This window comes from Balaenoptera musculus, chromosome 1 (assembly GCF_009873245.2).
Source record: "Balaenoptera musculus isolate JJ_BM4_2016_0621 chromosome 1, mBalMus1.pri.v3, whole genome shotgun sequence".
Lineage (NCBI taxonomy): Eukaryota > Metazoa > Chordata > Mammalia > Artiodactyla > Balaenopteridae > Balaenoptera > Balaenoptera musculus.
In genome coordinates this window covers 117081241-117104420 of record NC_045785.1, presented here as the reverse complement: position 1 = coordinate 117104420, position 23180 = coordinate 117081241, and the positions used below count along the sequence as shown (strand labels likewise).

General features: G+C 51.1%; 1 protein-coding gene across 4 annotated transcripts; it reads right to left on the bottom strand.

Moving 5' to 3' along the window:
* Positions 1-8127: 8127 nt before the first annotated feature.
* NCSTN (nicastrin) lies at positions 8128-23168 on the bottom strand. Of its 4 annotated transcripts, XM_036830279.1 has the most exons (18): positions 22997-23104; positions 22497-22524; positions 21664-21768; positions 17463-17586; positions 16912-17100; positions 16337-16482; positions 15418-15568; positions 15014-15123; positions 14602-14754; positions 13825-13929; positions 13564-13641; positions 12525-12697; positions 10967-11069; positions 10757-10852; positions 10361-10448; positions 9936-10090; positions 9485-9697; positions 8128-8840 (listed from the first exon to the last, which is right to left on the bottom strand). In XM_036830279.1, exons 4-18 carry the CDS (start codon positions 17512-17514, stop codon positions 8718-8720), a joined length of 1935 nt encoding a protein of 644 aa, XP_036686174.1. In that variant the 5' UTR covers positions 17515-17586; positions 21664-21768; positions 22497-22524; positions 22997-23104; the 3' UTR covers positions 8128-8717. The 4 variants fall into 4 exon arrangements, with proteins under 4 accessions (XP_036686174.1, XP_036686150.1, XP_036686164.1 ...); XM_036830255.1 differs by lacking the exon at positions 22497-22524 and having other exon boundaries at positions 16912-17033; positions 22997-23167; XM_036830269.1 differs by lacking the exon at positions 22497-22524 and having other exon boundaries at positions 22997-23091.
* Between the last annotated feature and the right edge of the window lie 12 nt (positions 23169-23180).

Below are 23180 nucleotides of genomic sequence, written 5' to 3'. Positions count from 1 at the left end.
CACTTCTGGTTTCAAAGTTGCAGGCTCCGAGGATCAGAATTCCAAGCATCCAGGATAGGACTTCCTGCCCCACTTCTGCCATCCCCAACCCGACTGAGAACAGATAGGCACAAAGAGTCAAAGGGGAGAAGTGGGGAAGAGGGAGGTGCAGGGACAGAGAGAGACACAGCGTGAGAGAAAACTAGAGGGAGGCTCTGGGAGGGGACTTGAGCCAGAGAGTGGGAGGGACACGCCCACCCCTCCCCAGCCTTTGGTTCCCCCTTTACCTAGGAGGAGCCTGTGAGGGGATCCAAGCTGGCAGGACAGGGGGGCAGCGTTGACAGCCCCAGTCTCCTCTGGCTGCTCAGAGCTCATCCGTCTGCAAAGTTATTGACCAGCTTTCTAGACCTCTCCGGGGCAGCGTGGCGTGGCTGTACAGGCTCCGGGGCATAGGAGAGGGGTACACATGTTGGGGGTATAGGACCCAGGTGGAGGGGGTGAGCTTGGCCAGGTACCGGGGCCACCCGCACTCACACGCACACACACACCACACGCTCACAGACACATACACACCTGAGCTGGCCCAGCCCTATGTATATATATGGAGATACACACACACACCCCCAGCTCTCCATTGGCTGGCCCAGCCCCCCCCCCTTATCAATATTAAACAGTAAGGCCAGGCAGCCATTGGCAGAGGGACTGGGAACCCCCCTGGGAGCTGGGGGTGGGGCTGGCCCTGGGGGGGGGCGGGGAGTGGGGGAGCAGGGACATCTGTTCTCCATGCATATTTCATAAGCAAGAAATGGAGAGCTGGGGAAGGGGTGGGGCTGGGGCGAGAGCCAGGGCAGGATCACAGATGAAACCCCTCAGTCTCCCACACCAGAGGTGGCAGGGACAGAGGCCCCCAGCAAGCCAGGTTTAAGTGCCATGGTCCCATTCTGAGTCCCAGCTGGGCTTTGACAGCCCCTTCCCACATCTCCTTTTCCCTGGGAAAAAGGCTCTCCAAGGTACTAACAGGGAAATCAAGAAAAGGGCAAGTGGACAGCACGAAAACGCAGAAGAGGTCCCTAGAGTCCTTGCCCTCACCAAGCTCTCATTCTTCGTAAAGCTGGTTCCCACCAGCCCCTTTGCCAGGCTGCCTGTGACTACTGTTCAGGCCCCTGCCCTTGTCACCCTGGGACTCAATCACCCCACACCCTCTTATCCCAGCCTCCAGCCTCCCACCTACCCCATCACCAGGGGAGGAGTGGGGTCAGATTCCTGACACAGATCCTACAAGGAGTTTTTCTAGGCTGGCTGGCCCAACCTGACCCACTGGGAATTGGGGGCTCTCAGGAGGAAAGAGGTAAAGGCTAAAAGGAGCAGGGTACAGGAGCGCCGGGAGAGGAGGAACCAGGGTTGGAAGGACACTGGGGGAGGAGGGCAGGGCACCCAGGCAGGGTTCAAGCATGCTGGGGCATCAAATGAGCAATAAGAAAACTAGCTACAAAATCATATGCAAATGGGCATTGATTAAGTTCACATCAATAGCTCAGCTGCCTCCAGCCTGTGTGTGCATGTGCGTGCGTGTCTGAGTGTGTGTGTGTGTGTGTGTGTGTGTGTGTGATACAGGGTGGCAGGAGCAGGGAGCAAGGGAAGCACAGAGGCAGTGGGCTACATTTCCGTATCTGAAGTTCTCTTCCCCACTCAGCTGTTGAATGTCTTCATTGAACCTCTGTGAATATCCAGAATGAACCATGGCTGGGAGGACTCCAGAGACGGCTACAGTGCTACAGTGAAGAAAGCTTTGTCGGCTGTGTGACCTTGGATGAGTAACTCAACCTCTTGAGCCTCAACCTTCCTTTTCTGTAAAATGGGATTAGATATAGCTGCCGCTTAGGTTGCCATGGAGATTAAGTGAGATAATGCATGTAATGGGTCTGGACCTTAGTGGGAGCACAGTCCACATGCAGGCTTTTGGAAGCATTTGCCATTTCCCTGTTGCTGATCAACCTTTTCTGGGCTTTCTCCAGGGTAAGGCATTCCCTAAGGGGAGTCCTGTAATTCTTCCCCAAGCTCCCTCACCCCCAGGTCTGGGAGGTGCCAACTCCCACCTGGGCAGGCCCAGACAGGTGCCCAGGTGCCAGCAGATTGGCTGAGCTGGAGGGGAAAGGAGGCTTGAGGAGGGGGGTTGGGGGGCAGGGGATCAGGTGGCATCTCAGTTCTTGCATCATCATTGCCATGGTGCTGATTAAAAACCAATCTCTACCTAATGAGCCCCCAGCAACAACAATCCTACCTCCCCCACCCTTTTGCCCTCCACCCCATCCAAGAAAATTGGGAGACAGAGAGGGCCATGGAGGAGAGGAGAGATACGGAACAAATGGGAGGTGGAGAAGAAGCAGAGGAAATGAAGGGGGAGACGTGGGGAGATGTCGAGACACACACAGAGAGGAACAAGATGAGAAAACAGAGTCATGAGGTTACAGACATGGGGAAGATGTAGAGAAATGGGAAGACTCATTACGGGGAGATGGAGACGTAGGGGAGACAGAGAGATAGAAGAGAGAAGATGGGAGCAGAATTGCCACGTTGCCAAGGCTTTGTGGAAGACTCGGGGATGCAAGATACAGGGGGATAGAGACATGGGGAGAGACGTGAAAAGAGGAGATGGTTAGGGAGACACAGACCTGGGTGAATTATGGACGTGGAGAAAACATGGATATTCAGGGATGGATAGGTATTGATACTGGGAGAGGGTCCTGAGGGAGACCCCAAGACAGGGCGGAGATATACAGACATGGGGGAAGCAGAGTGCGGACAGTTGTGAGGAAACAAAAAAATACTGGAGACAGGGAGACAAGGAGGGGAGACACGACAAACAGCTAGAGAGATGAGGGACTGTTACTGAAATGGGGAGGCCTGGTTCCCCAAGGGTGAGACATTGAGAAAAACAGAAGCAGAACCTGGAGAGACCGTAGAAGCAGAAGGGAACCATGGTGGGGTGGAGATGGGAGAGAGAAACCAAATCCTTGTTCCCGGCCTCCCTGCTTTTAGGCAGTTCGGCTCAGATACTTCAACCCTGCAACCTCCATCCTTGAAGCACCCAGCCCAGGCTGTGCCCAGTGCAAGCTGAGGGTTGATGGTACATGGGGGTGGGAGAGTGCTCTGGGACCACCTCTGTCTGCCTCCTCTGCATCTGTCATTCCAGGGTCCTGGACTCTGGGGCCCCCAGACCCAGTGTTCACTCAGGGATTCAGTTTTTGCACCTACGGGGTGTACCTAAAAAGGACATAGCATGTGATAAAGAGGAGGAGCTAAAAGCATGGAGTGGTGGGAAGAACTACTAATTCTACTGAACTTGGGGCCAGTAGACCTGGGTCCGAGTCCTGGTGACCTTGGACACATCATTAACCTTTTTCTTTTGGCTGCGCAGCTTGTGGGATCTTAGTTCCCCAACCAGGGATCAAACCCAGGCCCTTGGCAGCGAAAGCATGGAGTCCCAACCACTGGACCACCAGGGAATTCCCTGGACACATCATTAACCTTGACTGAACCTATTTTGTCATCTGTGAAATGGGAAAAAAATTGCCTTCCTCGTAGGGCTTTTGTCCCACCGTGCGTGGGAAAGTGCTAGGTACCCCAAACCCTTACATTTGTGCAGTGATTCAAAGGTGGCAAGAAATCGTCCGTGTGTGTATATGAGGCATGATGATTGAGGGAGGCTGGGGAGAGCTCTGAGGTCAACTCAGGTTGCCGGCAGCTCCAGGCCCCGCGGGGGGAGGAGAACCCTGGGAGTTGTGTTGGGGTCTTTGCTGTAAGCAGGGCAGGAGGATGGGGAGGGGGTGGGAGGATGAGTGTGGCTCTGTGGTTTATTGCTATTTTGCATTTGATAGGTGTTCAATTTTTCAGATTGTTACTCCCCATCTTTTTTCATCGCCACACTGCCTGCCTGTGAGGTAGATGGTGGGGGAGGGAGGTTGGGATGTAGGGAAGACATGGGGGCAGGGGGCCTGGTCCTTGAGGGTGGGGGCAGGGCCTGGAGGAGCTGGGAAGCCGTGGGTTTGGCAGGAGAGGGGGTGACATATGTGGGGAGCCCTGGGGACCCAACCAGGCAAGCGGCTGGCAGATAGAGCAGACGGCATTAACCCTCACTGTGCCACACTGCGCGACCCATCCGGGGAGTGGCCCGGGGCGGGGGTGTTATCATGTGTGTTCTGGGTCACAGGAGCTCCTGGGCAGGATCTGTTATATTCCTGGGAAGCGGTGGCTCGTCTTGGATCTTCTTCCGTCTTTGAAGTTCCCTCCTCGTCTGCTTCCACGTGTTCTCCCTCAGTCTGTCTTTCCCTGTCTCCACCTCTCTGTGCCTCTAGGTGACAGCGGGTCTCCACAATCTGTCCCCCTCTTTGCCTCCAGCCCGGCTGGAAGCCCCTTTTCAGCGCCAGGCCCTGAGCCCTCTCTCACCCCTGGCCCCCTAGGCCTTGTCGCCTTTGTCTCCTAAGGCAGCCTCTCCTTTCTTCTCTCCTCTCTGCTCACCTCTCCCCAGCTCCAAGCCCATCCCAATCTCATTAGGCCTCCTCCGACCACTGCCCCCCCACCTCTCCTCCTCCCTCCCCCATCCATCTGTCTTCCCCGAAGCCCTCCTCTTTGTGTCCACCCATCTGTCACCACCAGCTCTGGGCCCACTCCCCACCCCCCCCCACACACCCGCCTGGCCTCTCTCCCCTCAGGCTCAGCTCCCTCAGAGCACTCCCAGCCTCCTGCCCTCCTTCAGCCCATCAAGGATTGCCTACTTCCGCTTGCCCTTCACCCCTTTATTCTTTTTCCAGATACCCTCTTTCATCTCTGTTGTTCCTTTTTCCCCTCCAGTTTCTCTAGCTCCTCCTCAGTTGATGGGGGGAGAGACAGGGGACTCTAGGGTCCTGGCCCCCAGCCCCTGAGCAGCCAGCCAGCCAGATCCAGAGGCTGGTAATATTTATTCACAGTTGCATCATCTCCTCAAGCCTCCTGAGATGCCCCCTCCGCTCCTGCCCCATGTTCTTCCTGGTTGGGAACAGCGGCTCCAGCTGCCCTTCTCAACAACAGGAGTGTGCCAAACCCCTCTACCTTCTGAGTGTGGGACTCAGAAAGGAATCAAAATCTGACCTGAGCCCACATGGACCCTGACCTTCCAAGGCTCTCTGCTTCCCAAACTCCCACCAACTCAACAACTCCCACCAAGCTTTTTTGAGGATGGGATGCTGAGTTTCAGGATGGCTTTTCTACCACATTATGCCACTACCTGCAAAGTCTACTGTCCTTGGGTTAGAGGGCAATCAGTGCCCCCCAGGCCTCCCTCTCCAGTGGGAGAACTTTCTAACTACCTTCAAAAGCTCACAGATTGGCCAACCCTTCAAGCCATCCCCCGCCCTGAGGGGTTTAAGATGAAAGGGAGAAGGGAAGAGAGGCTGACTGTCAGAGCAGGGCGGAGCCTCAGACAGCAGGCCTCGGTCTGACTCCACTTTGTGCAGATGAGAACACTGGGGCCCAGAGAGGGGAGTGCCCTTTCCAAAGTCACACAGAGCATTGGAGGCACTCCAGAAAATCTGGTCCTGACTCTTCCCACAACAACATGAAGCTCTTCCTTACCGGCCCCACCCAAAGCAAACCCTCCATTCTCTGAACTCGGGTAGAACCTTTTTATAGCACTGATTTTGCATGGAACATATGCTGCCTGGCCTGGTTATTTATCTTGTGTCATGTCCCATCCTGCCATCTAGACTCTGGATCCTAAGTCTCTAAGGGAAGGTGCCATATCTCATACCCTTTTACGATGCTGGGACAGAGTGCCTTGCCTGTAGTCAGGCTCAATAAATGTTTATTACCACTGTAGCTGCCAGTGCAGATATAAGAAATGTTCCAGTCTCTGCTCTAATATGCTGTGTAACCTTGAGCAAGCCACGCCACTCCTCTGGGCTACTGTTTCCCCCATCTATCGAATGAGTTAGACCATACACACAATTTCTCAGGGCTTATCATATGGTCCCTGGAAGAAACAAAGTCCTCTTGAAAAAGGTGGGATCTTGGTACAGAACACCAGACTCTGGGTGAAAATATCTCCTCCCAGGATGTGCCTCTGAGATGTGGGAGACAGAAAAGAGTAAACCCTTTACTCAGAGAAGCTGGGAAAGAGAAACCAGCTAATAGGAAAGCCTTTGGTGCTAGTCTCGAGGGACCAGGTGTCACAAGAGGTAGAGACATAACAGACTGGGTCCTAGAGCAGGGTGGTCTGTTATTCAACAGTCCACGTGGGTTGGGTGGAAGAGAAGGTGCCGTGAGAACTAGCAGTGGGTAGGAGTAGGGAGGGAGGGAAGCCCTGTGGGCAAGGGAGGAGCTGGAAAATGACAAATTTCAGAAGGCGGCACAGAGGTAAGCAGGGCCTGGAGCAAGCAGGAAGAGGGAGGCTAACGAGTTAAGTCTGTGGCCCTAAGATGCTGCTAGCCAATCGCATGCGGTCTCCAGGACACAGGAGGTGGCTGGGGAGGAGTTAGACTGTGGTCTCAGAAAGAGGGCCCCAGTGGGTCATCTGGGGGTCTATTGCCCCTTCCATGGAGCCTGGTCTCCTCAGGAGACATGTTTTTTGGTTTTGCAATTTCTTTTGGGGCAGGGGGAGGGTGAGGTAGGGGTAGCATGGAAGGCGGAAGACAAGCTGGTGCTGAAGATTCCTCCCTAGGCGGAGGAGACCGGAGGACAGAAAACCCTACATCCTGTACCCTTCTCTTGCCCACCCCATCTACTGATTCTGCCTAACCCTCCGCTTCCCTGTTCAGCCCTCTCACTGGTTCTCAGCCACTTCCCCGCTTCCAGAAGCTGCCAGCAGGATGAGGGAGCTTAGCGCTCTGTCCACTGGGAGACCTGTTGGCCGAGGGAGGCATGGAGTGGGCCCAGGCGATGGTGGCAGCTGTGCTCAACTCCCGCCAGCACAGTGCACAGCTTCTCCAGCTCAAACTGGGAGGGGTGTGGTGGAGGGGAAGCAGCGGGGTATATTTCCACATCCCAGAACCCCAAACATGCCCCTGAGGGAACTTGGAGAGAAACCTCGAGAAAAATCACCTCCTCTCAGCAGGATTTGAAAAAGGTAAATAGTCCAATCAGGAAACTAAGAGGAGTGCTTGGGACTCTGAAAATGGCCAGTTCTTTTCCATCTCTGCTGTCTTCAGGCACATTGGAGACGGGCCCTTGGCCAGCAGCAAGGGGGGAAGGCTGGCTTCAGGTGCAACTCCTACCAGTTCGCGTCCCCCCTCAGCTGACTCAGCCCCTGCCCATCATCTAGCAGTTGTGCTATCCTCCAGAATTCTGCCTCTGTGAAGACCCAGGGAATTAGAGTATCTCCAAAGAGCAGAGATTCTCTTTCTAGAAGGGTCCAAAACTACTCTTGTTTTGGTCTACAAAATGCCCACTGACAGCACAAACCGCTTAGCATGCCACCCAAGGGCCTTTGTGACCTGGCCCCAGCCTGCCTGCGGATCCTTATGGCTCGGGAACACTGAACAACCTACCATTCTCAAGCGTAAGCCATGCCTTTTCTTGGCTCTGCTTCCATACCTGGTGAGCTCTAAATCACCACCCAAGTGCCTCCTCCTCTCTGCAGCCTTTCCAAATGCCACCCCCACTACCCTGAACCCCTCCATGTGCTACCAGAGCACTCTGGAGAGGCTGCGATTTCTCCATTTACTACACCTAGTTGTGAGTGTATGTTTCTCCCTTTACCCCAAATGTGAGCTACTCAAGGGTCAAGGCTGCTGTATTCCCTTCATCTCTGGACCCCAGCCCAGGCCTCAGATAAGGAAAGAAATGTCTGTCGAATACAAAGTGGGAAGAAACCGTGCTAACGTCGCTCTTACAAGAGGGAAACCAGGATTTCAGGGCTCCATAAGGAACCCTTCTGCCAGAACTTCCACCGTTTTTGACAGAGCCTTACTACTCGGGCTCTCTGGGGACTCAGAAGAGAGTATGTGAGGTTACGGTTCCACGACTCCAATCTGGGATCACTGAACAAGGGGGCTCAGGAAGAAGAACAGGTAATGATACAGGACATGTGGGAGAGTCTGTTCTAATGAGACTCGTTATTTATATATTTATAAACATGTACACATACACACACAAAAGGAAAAAAGAAAACAAAAATAGATATTACAGCTTAATAAAAATTACAACTGAGCACTGTGGGCTGGAGGTGGGATACCCACCCAGCAGCACACCCACCCTGATGTGCCATCTAAGGGCCTTGAGACAGGACAGCAGGAGGGAGACAGGAGGCTCAGCCCACAGATGGCTCCTGTCCTCCTCAGGGCTTCCTTGCAGTTTGTTCCTGGCATTCACCCCTTCATGTCCTTCCTGGTCAGGAAGGGGGCGAGGGGCGGGGAGCAGAGGGAGGTATAAGGTGGGACGGAAAGAGAAGAGGGATCCTGAAGAAGGGAAAGTTAGGGTAGGTAGCTAGGAGTTGAAACAGGAGCAAGAAGCTTCTATTTGTCATCCCAGGATTTGGCAGGGGTGAGGAAGAAGACACGGGGAAGGGGAGATGGGAAGGGGAAGATGTGGGCGGCAGGTAACTCGTTTATCTCTCACTGTCTCTTTTGGGCAGTTCCACTTTATGTTAATGTCAGTCCGAGCCAGGCCCAGAGAGGTTCCAGTGACAAACTAGTGGTTTATGTCCCAGTGGGACAGATGATCTAGGAAGTGAACTGCAGAGCTGGCAGGAAAAGCTGGGGTCCTCTTCAGTAAGACACAGATCCTGGTTCCCGGGGAGCAATGAAAAGGACATCGGCTTTGGCATTGATGCAGTAGGTGACGACAAGAGAGAAGACGAGGATGCCGAAGCCCACCATCAGGGTGACAAACTGCAGGAGGGGATGGGCAGGGAAGGAGAAAGGTGCTCTCAGAACTCAGTGCAGTTGTGGATAACTGCTTGGGGCTGGGAGCCAGGGCACTGGAATTCCAGAGCTGGCTCCAAGCACCAAGTACTGAGCAATCATAGGCAACGTCTCCCCAGTCTGGGGACTTAGTCTCCCCATTTGAAAAGAGAAGTACCTCTGTCCTTGCTTCTGTCTTTTTTCCTTAGATTTTAAGCATCCAGAAGGTAGGGCCCATAACTTTGATTCTCTTGTGGCCAATTATGTGACTGACTCACTTGTGACAGGTGCTCAATAAGTTATTAGACTGACTCGTCCTAGCGATGGCTGGTGGACATACCGGATGGGAGTGGAGCTGCGGAAGGGCTACATAGGGTCCACAGGGGAAGGCTTATCTCTTTGGGTCTCCATGGGAACATATGTCCAGAATGAACACATATGCAAACTATCAGTGAAGACAAGCTTCCTAATGGCGCATGCTGGCTGACCAGGGACAGATTTGCAGCAGGTTTTTGTGGCAAATCTGGGGCAAATGGGAGATGGAAGGGGTAAGAGACAAGAGGCAACAGAAAGAGGTCAAATAGACCTCTGCCACCTCCCCCACGCCCCACCCTCTCCAACCCATGTCTCACCTCCAGCTCTTTGCTGGCTATCAGAAATATCCGGGCGCGGATGTCTTTCCAGCGGCTCTCAGTCCATGTAGAGTATTCAGTAGAGCCCCACTGCTTCAATTCGAAGGCAGGGGACAAGGCCCTGGCGAGTCGTGCCGTGGAACGCACACACCGGGGAAGCCGGTCTGTCTCATTGGAATTCAAAGGGCCCTGAACCCAAGTGTACTCGTACAGCTGCACAGAAGACAGGCCACAGCAAACGGGCTGACAGGATCCTCTCTCTCTCACTCCCTTACCCTCTAGATGGTCCGTTTTTACCCAGGCTACTGCCTCTTCGATACTCAAGTTCAAAGGGCTGCATCCCTCTACCTCTCCATCCCAATCTCTTGGGTCCAATCGGGCCTAGGAGATCCACCAACTTTCCCAAGGGAAGGGGACCCTTGGGGCGCCTCCAATGTCCACTACCACTCACATCCTTGTTTTCAGTGGGGACTTTACTCGGATCCTGGCACTGCTCTCGGGTAAGGTCGATCACCTTGCCAGTCAAATTTGCCAAGGCATACTGTACAACGTAAGTGGTGTTGGTGGGGCTGGAGACGGCGATGTAATGCTGAAGAGGCCCGTCACCTGACCGGAGACCACAGGGGAAGGGAGGATTTGATGGGTGGAAGGTGGGGTGCAGATGGGCAGGGATAGGAAGAGCCCAGGGATAGGCAGGAGCCAGAGAAAAGAAAGTTAAGAGAAAAGGATCCAACAAATATCAGGAGGAAGAAAGGAAAACAGGGGGGAAAGAAAATAGGAAAAAGGAGAAAGGAAAGATTAAATCAAAATGATGACTTTTTCTCTATCCCTATCCCTTCCCTTCGTTAAGGGTCCCATCGCACACCAGGTGCTTACCCAAGTAGGACCTTAGGTCCGGCCTGAGGATAGACTGGAACCACGAGTTGTTGGCTCTAACCAGGAACCCATAGAGCAGGCGGGTAACCTAGGATCGGGACAGGGAGAAGAGAGACCCCTGTGACTTGGAGCCCAAGGAAAGAATTATTAGTGGAGACCCAGTCATGGGGTAGGAACCAGACTGGCCAGACACTGGGGCTGGGGAGACGGTGGCTGGCCACAGGATGCAGACGAGGCTCCCCCGAGAGCTCCCTGGGGCACCAGTGATCCTCACCTGCACATCCAGGGCCGCTGAATGCCAAGGTTTGGGAAACTAGGCAAGGGACCAGGATAGAGGATGGGGTAGCCTGCTGTGTAAACAGAGCCAGAAGGGAGCCAGGGCCCACTTGCTCTTACCGTCTGGGGATCGGCCTGAATGGTGTCGCTGAAGTTGGTTCCTCCTGCGAGCTGGTACAGTGCACGTCCCAGCACCGTGGCCACACCTGCCAGAGCCTGTAGTAGGTGAGGAGGGGGCTGAATGGCCCAGCTTCTCTGACCTCCAACACTAACATGCTAGCCGTCTGCACTGTGTTCCCCATGCTCCCACCCAGCCCGGGTGGGTGCTACCTTGGCAGCGTCTGTCACAAAGTTCAGGTCCTCTTCAGGGCTCTGCCCTTCAGGGTAGGTCACATTAATGTTCTCAGCAGTGTCGTAAATGCTCTGGTAATAGCTGCCAGGAAAGCCAGCATGAGCCTTGGCTGCACTCAGCCAGGGCCCTGCCCTTTCCTCCCTCAACTGTCCCTTCTGCAGGAACTTGGGATCTCATTTTTCCAAATACAGGGAGGAGGGAAGAGAGAAAATCAGGATTCCATATTGAAGAAGGTGTAGAGAATGGCGAAGTAGGAGTGAGCGTGGGAGTGCTTAAATACAAAGACTCGTCTGACCGACAAGATAGAAAAGGTAAATAAGATCGCAATGCAGGAACTGTTCCTTCCTGGGAGATCTTTAAACGTAAGAGACACTTCCGTGTCATTTGGGTCGGAGATACAGGAGGGTGGCTAAGATGACTCTCAGAGAACCCTGCCATACGTTATCAGAGCAATCATATGATTGTTTCAATGTACATTCATATTGAAGGTGGCTGGGAGTAGAGGGGGACGAGCAGGTCTGTCCACAAATATGTAACACTACACTGGGTCAAACCACCCTGATGCTCCTTGGGAAGCCCCAAGGAGACAGATCTTAGAAGAGCAGCTACGAGGAGAGCGCTCCCAGCCTCTAGCATCACTGAATGCCTGCCCCCCACAGAACCAAGTCAGCCTCATGGCCAAGTCCAACATATGTTCAAATGATGAATCACCCCTCACCACAAAGTGATACAGAAGACAGGTTTGGAGAAGAGAGCTGACCCTATGTATCAGAACCGTCACCGCCCTAGATAAATGAGAAGGTGCTACTGGGTGGGGGCTGGAGAACCAGAGTTTATGCATTTTGACTCAGAAACTCACTTGGCCTGTTTTGAGAAGGGAAGGGAGGCTGGGGGCTTAGCAATCCAGCGTGAGTCAAGTCCCCTGTTACCCTAGGCCTCAAGTTAGGGGCAGTTTAGGGGTGCCGAGGACCAGGAGAGAGGTGACTACCAGGGCCTCACCCCTTATTGCTGGAGCCCCCTCAGCTGTAGGGACATTTTTACACCCACACTGAACCACGTGTGCTTACCACATGGCAAGAACATGTCACATTTCACAGAGTATGAGCACTGTCTGTGGCACCCTTGGGTGGGTCATAGAGAGCAGGGACAGCTCTCTGTGCTCCAGCCAAAGAACCCCGAACATCATTCCGCCGCACGTTTGAGATGATGCCCTCTGCTGGCAGCCCTGGGGAACTCAGGCCCCTGGAGAGCTTTGGAGAGGTGGAACCACAAATGAGGAGGATTGTGCTAGGAAAGGGCTCAGGGTGAGGACTGTTTTCTAAGATGAAATGTCAAGTCAAACGAGGGGACCAGGTTAGATGTGAAAAAGACACTGAGCAAAGAACACAGATTGACCTGAGATTTTGGTGAGGGTCGTGTGGGGACAGGGGCGAGCAGTGATCTCTCTTGACACAGAGACATTTCTCTCTATGGACCTCTGGCTGCAGAATAGATTCTCTTTGGGAACAAAGAGGATGCAGGCTAGGTGACTCTTACTGGTTATGGAAGACAGCAGAGTGGTCAGCAAGAACAACGCCAGAGATGTTTCGAGCTCGAAGAAATCGCTGCAGAGAAGATGGTGGGAGAGGCTGGGACCGACTCAGCCTCCTGAGGACTACAGTAGGGATGCCAGCACCGCTCTTCTCCAGGGTGGTCAGGAGCTCCTCCACCTGGGGGATGAGGGGCATTAGCTGATGGGACGCACTGGGGAGAGGAAGCAGGAAGAGGTCTCTCTTAGACCTAAAACACTCTCTACTTCAAGTCCCCAACCTGTTGAGCAGCCCTAAATTCTCCTAGATCTAAATCCTTCAAGCCTTTTGGGATCAAGGCTCTCTGAATTTTCCTGCAGCTCCCACCATCCTGTTTAAGTTACGGCACAGAGAACTAAGAGGGCTGTGGGTTCTTTTTCTTCATATTTACAGGTAAACCCCACTGTCCTCAGGACACTGTCCTATCCTCAGCCGATGTTTTACTTATTATTTGCTGTGTAGAACTGGAGGAGCAAAAAATAATACAAAACAATGCTGAATGCCACACCAGTAGTCCGCTCTGTAAGGGCTGTAAGAAGCCAGAGCAGGGATGACACTGAAGCTGGCATGAGGAAGAGGACCTCAGGGAAAAAACAGACCTATTTTGAGGGAGGGAGGGTCTTGAACAAGGACTGAGGAAAGTGGAAGACAGTTTGGGTAGGGAGTCTTACACAGCCAGGATGAGGAAGGGCAGCCAGGACAGCTGGGCCCCTGGGGCAGCAGGAGAGAAAGGAGCCACTCACACCCTGTCCTTAATGGGCAGTGATAGTTCGCTAGGCACCGAATGATCAGAGAACCATCCATCCCAGGGAACCAGTGACAGGAGCTGAACTCATGGTTTTTCCCAGGGAGCTGTAACAGCTGCGGTGTTCACCCTTTGGCCAACACCCAACCTAAGGTCCTGTTTCACAGGCCCTGGAGGCTGGTGCGGATAGGGCCAGGGCGAGAGGGTGCCCATATTCTGAGCTGTTGAAACACAAAGTGAGGGGAAGAGATGCTCAGATTACCTGGTTCTGTACAGTTTCATTTTTCTGAGACATGGGGTCTGTGTGCATCCAAAGCTCTAGTGAATTTCTTAAGGCCACCTGAGGGGAAGATGAAGAAGCAACATTTATAATTAGTCTCCCATTCTGGCCCATATCGGGGAGAAAAGAGTGGGATCAGAAGTCAAGGGAAGAGGTGGTGGCAGCTGCAGTGGGGACAAGAGAACAGCAGAGGTGAAGCTTTAGGAGGTAAGAAGGAAGGGGTGGAGGATACATGCTGCACACCTGTCCCAGCTCCACGAATGAGTCAATGTTCTCTAACTGCACAGGAAACTTGCCGTTCTCCATATCGTAGACCATTCTTGAGCTGCCAATGTAGTCAAAAGTTTCCTGAGGGATGGAGACGGGTGGGAAAGGGAACAGAGATTACAAAGTGTTAGGGCAGCCTCAGTGCCTTGGGGCCAGATCATCAAAGCTGTAGGTACAAATGTTACTGTCTGTGTCATCTCAACTGCTGGCCAGCTTAGTCACGTGACTCTGCCCTCCTCCCTACCCCAGCTCCCAGCTGTGGCTATGCCTCACATGTATGTGTCACAGGACTTCTCGAGCTCAGACGTGGGGAGAGCAGCCTAAGTGGAGGCCCAAGGCGAACATCAGCTGTTAAGTGTCTGCTTTTTGCTTCTCCCCCACCTCCGCCGAATGAGCCACGGCTGCTGTTCCTTTACCCTAGGGCCAGGCTGTGGTGGCAGTGGGGAGAGGCAGGAGCCTCAGGGCTCCTGGGTGGAGGTGGCAGGGAAAGGGTCCAGAGAATGTAAAAGAATGTCTCAAATAGACAGTACCCGTGGGGGAGTGAGGGAGTTGGCAGTATACCAATTCCAGGTCAGGGTGCAAAGGCTTCCTACAGTGGGGGAATCTGAAAGGGAGACACACATAGACACATCCAGAAGCTCTCTGCTGAATAACAATTAAGTCAAGTGCTGAGATCTTCCCCAAACAACAGCCACTCCCATCTTTACCACCCACTCCTTCCCGGCCATCCCACCGCAGCCAAAGAGCCCTCACCCCTTGGAAGAAGACAAACATGACATTGCGGGGCAGGGCGGTCACATCGGGTGCCTTCTGCAGAGCTTCAGCTGCAGCCAGCTGAGTGACGAAGGAGGCAACGGCACTTTCAGCCCCTGGGGCCACATTCCAGAAGAAGGAACGACTGTCCAGCTGGGCACGGCAGACAAGGCAGGGGAGGTACACTTTGAAAATGGAAATTCGGGGCAGGCCCCAGTTCCCCTCTCCTGTTCTGGCCAAGAAAATATTCATGTCCTGCGGCGATGGCTAGAACCCCAGAGTCCCACAGCCCAGATCCCTCTCCGTCTGAGGCTCCCCACTGTAGCGACTCAGACACCTGATATGCCCAAAACAGCCCTGCCTGCCCTTTCTGTGCCAGCCCTGCCCGCCCTGATGAGGGGCCAGCACTCACCCGGGTGGCAGCCACCACAACCTTGTCATCGGGCTCCAACGTCTCAGAGGTATTTACAGGCTTTAGCATGCTCCATACGTTGTAGTCGGACAGGGGGTCACAGACGATTTCTGAGCAGGACACAGACAGTGAGAGATCAACAGGTAAGGGAGGAGGTATCTACAGAGAAGGCCCGGAAGACCTCTCTGTAAGTCACTTTCTGTCTCCACTCTTCCACGTTGGTTTCTCTGCCACCGTCCACTTCGGGCACAAGCTGCCTCGATTGTGTAGAACTGTTTCCACTTCTCCCACCCAGTGCTCCCTACCTGTGCCCACTCTGTCCCGATAGTGGTCTCGCCCACATTCCCTGGCCTGACCCCTCCTCCCCACCCCAGGGCACCCAGCTCGCCTCGGATCTGTCCTACCTGGGTTGATGCTGAAGGAGCTCTGGATGAAGCTGCGTCGCATGCAGGTGACGGTGCTGATGACAGCATGCATGTGTGAAAAGAGCTGCATGGCGCACAGTGGGAAGGCCGGCGCTGAGCCGTTCTGACTCAGGTTGTGATCGCGGTAGCACTACAAGGGGAGACGAACCCCGATGAGGCAGCTAGCTGTGGAGTCCACCCCATACTTCCCAGAAGGAGGAGGGCCCAGCACCATCCTTAGGCCATTCCCACATCTGTCCCTGAGCTACAGTTGTCCTGGTACAACCACAGGAGCTATAAGGTCAAAGAGAAAAACTCACCAAGAGGTGCCAAGGGGCACAGAGTCAATGACTTAGTTGGGGCAGATGAAATTACCCTATACCAAATGGCCTGCCCCAACGTGGAGCTTCAGTCACTGTTCCTAATGTGATTTGCTGTAAAGAGCACCAAACTGGGAGATCAAAAATGAAATTCAAGACAGCTTGCACATCAACTCACCATGTAACTGTGGACAAACCTCTTAACTGCTCTATGTATCAAAATTAGAGAACATTAGATTAGAATTAGAGAACATTAGAGCTAAAAAGAATTTCAGAAATTACTGATTTGAATCTCTCAATTTCTAGTCCAATGCTCTTTCTTACCACACTAAGGGTTCTTATAATCTGGGTTCTATACCTTATCTCATATTAAATATTCCTTATGTTTTCTTCCAGTCCAAAAGCCTTTAATGCTGTAATTTCAGGCAGGAGAGAAACAGGACAGGGGAATGTGAGAAAAATAAACCTCTTGGCTCTTCCTGCTGCAACTGTCTTTCAGAGGGTGTACTAGTAGAATGAGACTCCCTCTAAACAGGAGAAGAGCCTAAAAAATAATTCTCTTTCTAAGTGGAATTGCTAGGAGCTGGCAGAGTCATTACCTGCTTAATGACATTGGTTTCATTTTCATCTTCAAGAAGGAAGATGGGGAAACTGAAGTCCTCATAAGCCAAGCCATCACCCAGGGAGTTCCATGCTATCTCTCTGCAGTGAGCAAACTCTGGCCCATAGGAGTTGGAGTAAACACCTGAAAGGGAGGGCAGGGGATAGGATGTTGGGACACCAAGCACTCAGGGACCAGGTAAGGAAGGAGGGCTAAGATATCATAGGATTGGGACTAAGAGTTCTGAAGGAGGGGGTGACTCAAAGAAGCAAGTATCAACCTATCACCACTTAAACTAAAACAGACACTGGTATCAGGGAGCCCTAAGCTGGGCAGTTAGGGATCTGAGCATGTGACAAAAAGGGAGGATGGAAGGTAAGCAGAAGAAAGGGGAGCAGGAGAGAGAAGGGATGAGTGGTAAAGACAAAGAAACGAATCTTTTGTTTGGGAGTCAGTTGCTCACACTATACACAGACAGACGCACACCTCTTCCCAAGCCCTCCAAGATGTGAGAATGAAGCAACAATGAGGTTTGGGTGACAGCAGGCTCCCCTGATCCCTTGGGGCTCTTACCAAACCCATCATTGGGACACTGCACACTAGGAGAGAAGCCTGAGGCAGGACTGGGCTTGGCTAAAGACACTGCAAGACCAGCAATTCGGCTGGTTCTCCCCTTCATCTTCTCCATCAGATTCCTGGAATAGGGTGACAATGCCATGAACGAAGGCAGGGAGGTTATCAGGCAGCCCGACATCCTGCCCCCTAGGATGGAAACAAATGGGGAGTTAGGGGAATCAACACTGTCGACTCATTTCTTGTCTTTTCGGTCTCTTAGCTTCTGAGTGAGACCCATGACCTGATCTGAACTCAGGGCTTAATCTCATCTACCCTGTCTGTGCACCCCTTCTTCCTCCCTGGGGTCCTTATTCAACTAGAGCTCTACTTACAAGGTCACCGAGATGATTCCTTTTAATGGCCCAAGTTTTCTTCGGACGATCACTCCACCCCCTGCCCTGATCGGACCAGGGCAGCCAAGGGAAGTTTTCACTCACAAGTGTGAGGACTGTTCACTGACTCTTCCCCTCTCTGGATGCATTTCCTCTGCAGGAACACAGAGTTCTTACCTGGTAAAGAGCGTGCCCTCCAGCAGAACCACATAAGGGGGGTTAGGGCCATCGGTCAACACCCACTGTAGGTCTTCTTCCTTCTGTACTACGTGGATAACCCCTGTGTCCCCACTAACGGAAGCTGCCAGAACAGAATAGGTCAAATTAAAGCACCCACAGCTGACCATTCTGACTTTGCTTCACTGACTCTGCAGATCATTTATCCCCCCCACAAAATGTCACAAGACATTGCGTTAATGCAGCCAACTCTGGACTGGAACTGAAAGGCTGAATTGCCCTGGCTCCATTTGAAGGCTACTAGGAGGGAATGGAGGACAAAGGAAGCTCGAAGTCTACTCATTAGAGGCCTTGTTTGTTCAATGTCAGAAAGGCTCTACGATCTTCATTTTCTTGCCCTCTTCCCTCAACCTCATTTAGCCATATATACAAGATTCTGTAACAGCAGACACCAAAGTCTTTACACATGCATTTTCTCCATGAAACGGCAGGCTCTAGATCTCAAGCTTAGAGTTCTAGCGCTGAATCTTCCTTTGTGAAAACATATGTGTAGATTTCCTTGGCCTCATAGCCTCCTTGGATCTCCATTCCTTTGCCCTATTTGGAAATGACTTCACTTGCTTTTGGCCAGTTTTGGGAAAGGTTCATCAAGAAGTTCAAGGAGTTCTGTAGAACAGTTTCCCAAATGATGGGTCTTGAATAGATTAGGTGTGCTGATATCGAGTCCTCTCATTTCTGGGGACCGAGGTTTTCCAAAAACCCTACACTGGTCACCCCAGGCCAGGAGCAGACTCATCCATTACCCCAGGATGCTCTACAAATAACATTTTCTTTTATTTTAAATATTTGTTTATTTATTTGGTTGCACCTGGTCTCAGTTGTGGCAGTCAGGCTCGTTAGTTGCGGCATGCACGTGGGATCTAGTTCCCTGACCAGGAATCGAACCTGGGCCCCCTGCCCTGGGAGTTCAGTGTCTTAACCACTGCACCACCAGGGAAGTCCCAAATAACATTTTCTATACGTTTCATGACAAAGACTGGAAGGCACCGCTCTACAGGATGGACGATCCAGTCCAGAATGCCTTGAGGTCTATGTAGCAATACCCCTCAAGTCCCTAGTGATCCATGTAGAGACATCCTAGGGTCTCCCCACAAGTTTTCTCCCCACTCAAAACTGGATGTGTTATTCATAAACTGTTTTAGAGCAGTATTTCTCAACCCTAGTTACGTATCAGAATCACTTTGGAGTTTTAAAAAATAGAGATGCTTGTGCTTTACCTCAGATCTACTCAATTTAAATCTCTAAAGGTGAGACCCAAGCATGTGTATTTTCAAAACACGTCACATGGTCCTTTATTAGGCATAAGAATTATGTCTCTAAACCAAGACACTGGAATACTTGTAACTTGCAAGAGACAAAAACCACAGGTACTTTTCAGACTGCCAGCCATGTAGAATTTTTCTCCCATGGGATCTGGTAAAATCTAGATAGAGAAGCAGGTCCCCAACATTCAACTAAGTCATATATAGCAAATACTTCATAAGTTCATGTTGATAGTGATAAGAGTAAAACATAGAGGAAAATCAGAATCTGGAATAACTTTGGTAAAGATTTGGCTACCAAATGGCAGTTCTAAGTAAAACAATAGACAACAGTGCGTGCCACAGCATTTAAAACACAAGAAAAGGAAAAGCTCATCTGGCAGATAAAAAATATATAACTTCAGCTCCAAGGAGGACAGGAAGAAGACAAGCTATAAAACAGGCCTGAAAAAACCTGGATTGGACACTGGGTTCCCATTGGTGACTGTGTAGTCTTAAATAACTTGCTTACTTTCTCTGGTCCTTCAATGAGGAGGAGGTTTTCCACCCCTATTCATCTCATACTGTAGGAAAAGAGTAAAAAAGGAAAGAAAGGAAGGAAAGTAAAGAAAGCTACAGATAGCCCCTTCTGAGCACTTTTAAAAGAGTCCAATAGGGCTTCCCTGGTGGCGCAGTGGTTGAGAATCTGCTTGCCAATGCAGGGGACAAGGGTTCGAGCCCTGGTCTGGGAAGATCCCACATGCCGCGGAGTGACTGGGCCTGTGAGCCACGACTACTGAGCCTGCGCGTTTGGAGCCTGTGCTCCGCAACAAGAGAGGCCACGACAGTGAGAGGCCCGCGCACCGCGATGAAGAGTGGCCCCTGCTATCTGCAACTAGAGAAAGCCCTCGCACAGAAACGAAGACCCAACACACCCAAAAATAAATAAATAAATTTATTTAAAAAAAAAAAGGGTCCAATAGAAACAGAGCATCAGAAGCAGAAAATCAAATCTAGGTCTTTCTCTCCAAATTTAAGCAGGTGTAGCTTGCTCAGGATGGACAGATATGAAGTAAGACTTAGAAATAAGTAGGTTGAAAAGGAAACAAGATCTTAATGAGGAAGTGGCCAGAGTCCAGCCCCACCCCTTTCGTCTCTCTGTACTGGCACCAGGCTTTATCTCTAGAGGCTACTGCTTTGCTTCCCACAGGGCTGCTCTAAGAACATGCAGCAGACTAATTCCCAAAGGGGATATCTTAGAGCTCAGCTTCAGGAGGATGGGGGCCTAGCCTTTTGCACTAGAGTGGGGTTCCAGCAAGACCAGCAGTCTGATCTCAGCCCACACTGGACCTGGCTCCCTTCTACTCCCAAATCTAGTTTAAGAACAAAGTCCAGGGACTTCCCTGGTGGTCCAGTGGTGAAGAATCTGCCTTCCAATGCAGGGGACGCGGGGTCGATCCCTGGTCAGGGAACTAAGATCCCACATGCCGCGGGGCAACTAAGCCCGTGCGCCACAACTACTGAGCTCACACACCTCAACAAGAGAGCCCACGTGCCTCAAACTACCGAGCCCACGTGCTCTGGAGCCTGCGCGCCACAACTACAGAGCCCACGTGCCTTGGAGGCTGCACGCCACAACTAGAGAAGAGAAAACCCGCAGGCCACAACTAGAGAGAAGCCTGTGCGCCACAACAAAGACCTGACGTGGCCCCAAAAATAAATAAAATATATAAATAAAATACATAAATATTAAAAAACAAAACAAGGTCCAACAAAAATAATTTGGGACTGTTTGGAACCAGTTAACCTACTCCCAGTATTTCCTGTAGTAAGGATATGGACAATTAATGTAGAGTATAGCTAGGGGAAGGATGGCTAGAAAACTAGTCATTGCCACCTTGAGCAAGTCCTTCACTTCCCACTGTCTAGTTTTCTCCAACCAAACTGGAAGGTTTCAGACAATCACACTGTCCTGTTGAGACCGCACTCAGCATCATCAATAAACACCTATTAAAGGCAGTCTGACTTTCAGCTTTGTGCGCTTATATTCTAACCATTTTTACAGGAGTAAATAAATTCGGAGGTAACCAATTTGATGATGAAGAAGTCAAGATCTGACTCTAAGTTTCCTGCCTCCCTGCAAAACTGCATTCTGACAAAGCTACTATCCACAGAACAAAATCTGAAGATAACAGGTTAAGCAGCAAAGGAACTAGGGATTCAGCCTTCAGATTACAACTTTTTTCCCTCTCATAGTTTTATAACCATACCACGTTGATAGGGTAGCCTGTTCTGGAACACATTTACAAAACATAAAAACAAATCTAAATCCTTTACTATTTCCTTTTGTAACTATTTGGCTTTCTCGATGCCTTCTTCTTCAAGGAGTTTACTGCCTTAAGGAAGCCCATTTCGGTTCCAAAAAGAGCATTCAGAGTGCAGGTGATGAGTGGACTTCATAGAATAAGAGGCTTTTACTCCTTAGAAAAGACTATAACTTTCTACCTAACCAACTGGTTAAGAGTCCTGGTTTAGAACTTAGACCACTGGGGCTCAAAGCCAAGCTTCATCACTTAATAGCAGAATGATCTTAGAAAAGTTACTCAACTTCACTAAGTCTCAGTTTCATCATTTGTAAAATGGGGGTAATAACAGGACCTACTTATGGGGTTGCTGTGATGGTTAAATGAGATGTACATGTAAGAACCCTGTATGTAGCATTTCCTAAATGTTTGCTCTTATTAATTATCTCACCTGGTTTGACAAATGGTTCTCTATCACCTACTACCCACACCGCCTAATTTGTGTGCTAAGACTCCCAAGCAGGACTTGGATTATTATACCTAGGGTACAGACTGAAATATCAATGGCCACGAACACAAATCCCAACCTCAACTCACACTGGCAGCCAATCTGATGAGTAGCATTGAGCAGACGGACACAGGGAGCTGTTTTATTTAAGGGGATGTAGATCTTCTTCTCCACTGAGTTTCCTTTGCACAAACCTGATCAGAAGATAAAAAGTGTAAGAAGAAATTGAGAGACATTGGTACTAGCCTCTATCATGTCACAAATTTGTTGTATGGCTTGAGTATATCATACTTTCTAAAATGGGACTAATGTCTATTCTTCTCACCTCTTGGGCACATTACTGGAACAAATAAATGCACCCAGCTATGTACCACAGAGGGTTACTACAAATCATAAAGCAACTGACATTGAAGCTAAAAGACAAAAAACTTGATTTGTCAAAGGAGGTATTTAACCTCAGGTGTACCTGCTTCTGGTTGCATGGACAACCACACTTCTGCTTTTCTTTTCTGTATGTACATGACTAATTAGTTAATAAATGGGTGCCAGTCTAAGAATATAGAGCACAACAGCAACAAAATCTTCTTGTGACATTTTTCCAGGGGTCTGAACAGAACTGGGAGAAAACTTATGCCAAACACGCTGTCAGTTAATCTAACATCAGTAAGTCATTTGTGTGTGCCCACAGTGTGAGGCAGCTAGTTTCTCCTTTGGGGATTTTTAAAACAAACAATCTCAATTTGGGGGAAGGTATCGTCGTGGTTATAAACAGGCATGTTTGTATTTTAGGGCTTGACCAACTAGAAAGCCATATACCAGAAAATAAATGGGTGTAAGCAAACACCTGTGCACATTATAAATGGCTAAAGTTTCTTGAATCATTATTTCACGGCATAGACAGTTAAGAGAACTAATATCTTACCTTAGTTTCACTTTATTGATGGGACAAACTGAGGTGAAGGACAGGGACGCGGGTTTACGGTGGAGTGAGAGAAAGAAATAAGGCATTTACCTTCCTAAGCGCCGCAATGAACCCACAGAACCAAGCGCTTTGATCTTAAAAGTCTAAACGCACTGGGAAGAAAGCTGAACGCTAACACCTGTCCTTTCTGATTGTGCGTGGGGTGGCTGGGGCCGTGAGGGAAACGAGATACCCGGGCAAAGTAGGAGAAAGTGGGGCTGGAAGTCCAGGAAGAGGCCTGGAGGAGGAAATGGGGCTACACGACGTGCCGCGGGGGAGAAGGGACCTTCAGGTCCAGGCAAAGGGGGAACTTCTGTCGTGGGAACGAAAGAGAAAGAGGATTTACAGGGTGGGGGGACGGAGGGGCTGCGGGGACCAGAAGGGAGACGGCAGCACTCGGGCCGGCCAGATCCGGAGGATTCTTCTTACAAACTGGAGCTCACGGGCGGGGTAGGTCTCACCTGCCAGTAGGACGCAGAAAGACACAAGGCGAAGGAGACTCCGATTTCCCAGGTCGGCCACACAGCCACCCCCATCCGTGGCCATCTTGCGTCTCGGTTGAGCGGAAGCCTTGGTTCCCTCCTTGTCCGGCAGTGGCCTCTCTAGGCCAACAATGGAGCCGTCTCTGTGGCCCGGAGCTCCTGG

Excerpts from the sequence above, each read along its gene's own strand:
- NCSTN (XM_036830255.1), bottom strand. The coding sequence starts at position 23,081 with ATGGCCACGGATGGGGGTGGCTGTGTGGCCGACCTGGGAAATCGGAGT. Across the intron at positions 10,853-10,966 it reads TTGTGACAGACGCTGCCAAG|GCTCTGGCAGGTGTGGCCAC; the intron begins GTAGCACCCACC and ends CACCTACTACAG. Across the intron at positions 10,091-10,360 it reads GGACCTAAGGTCCTACTTGG|GTGACGGGCCTCTTCAGCAT; the intron begins GTAAGCACCTGG and ends GTCTCCGGTCAG.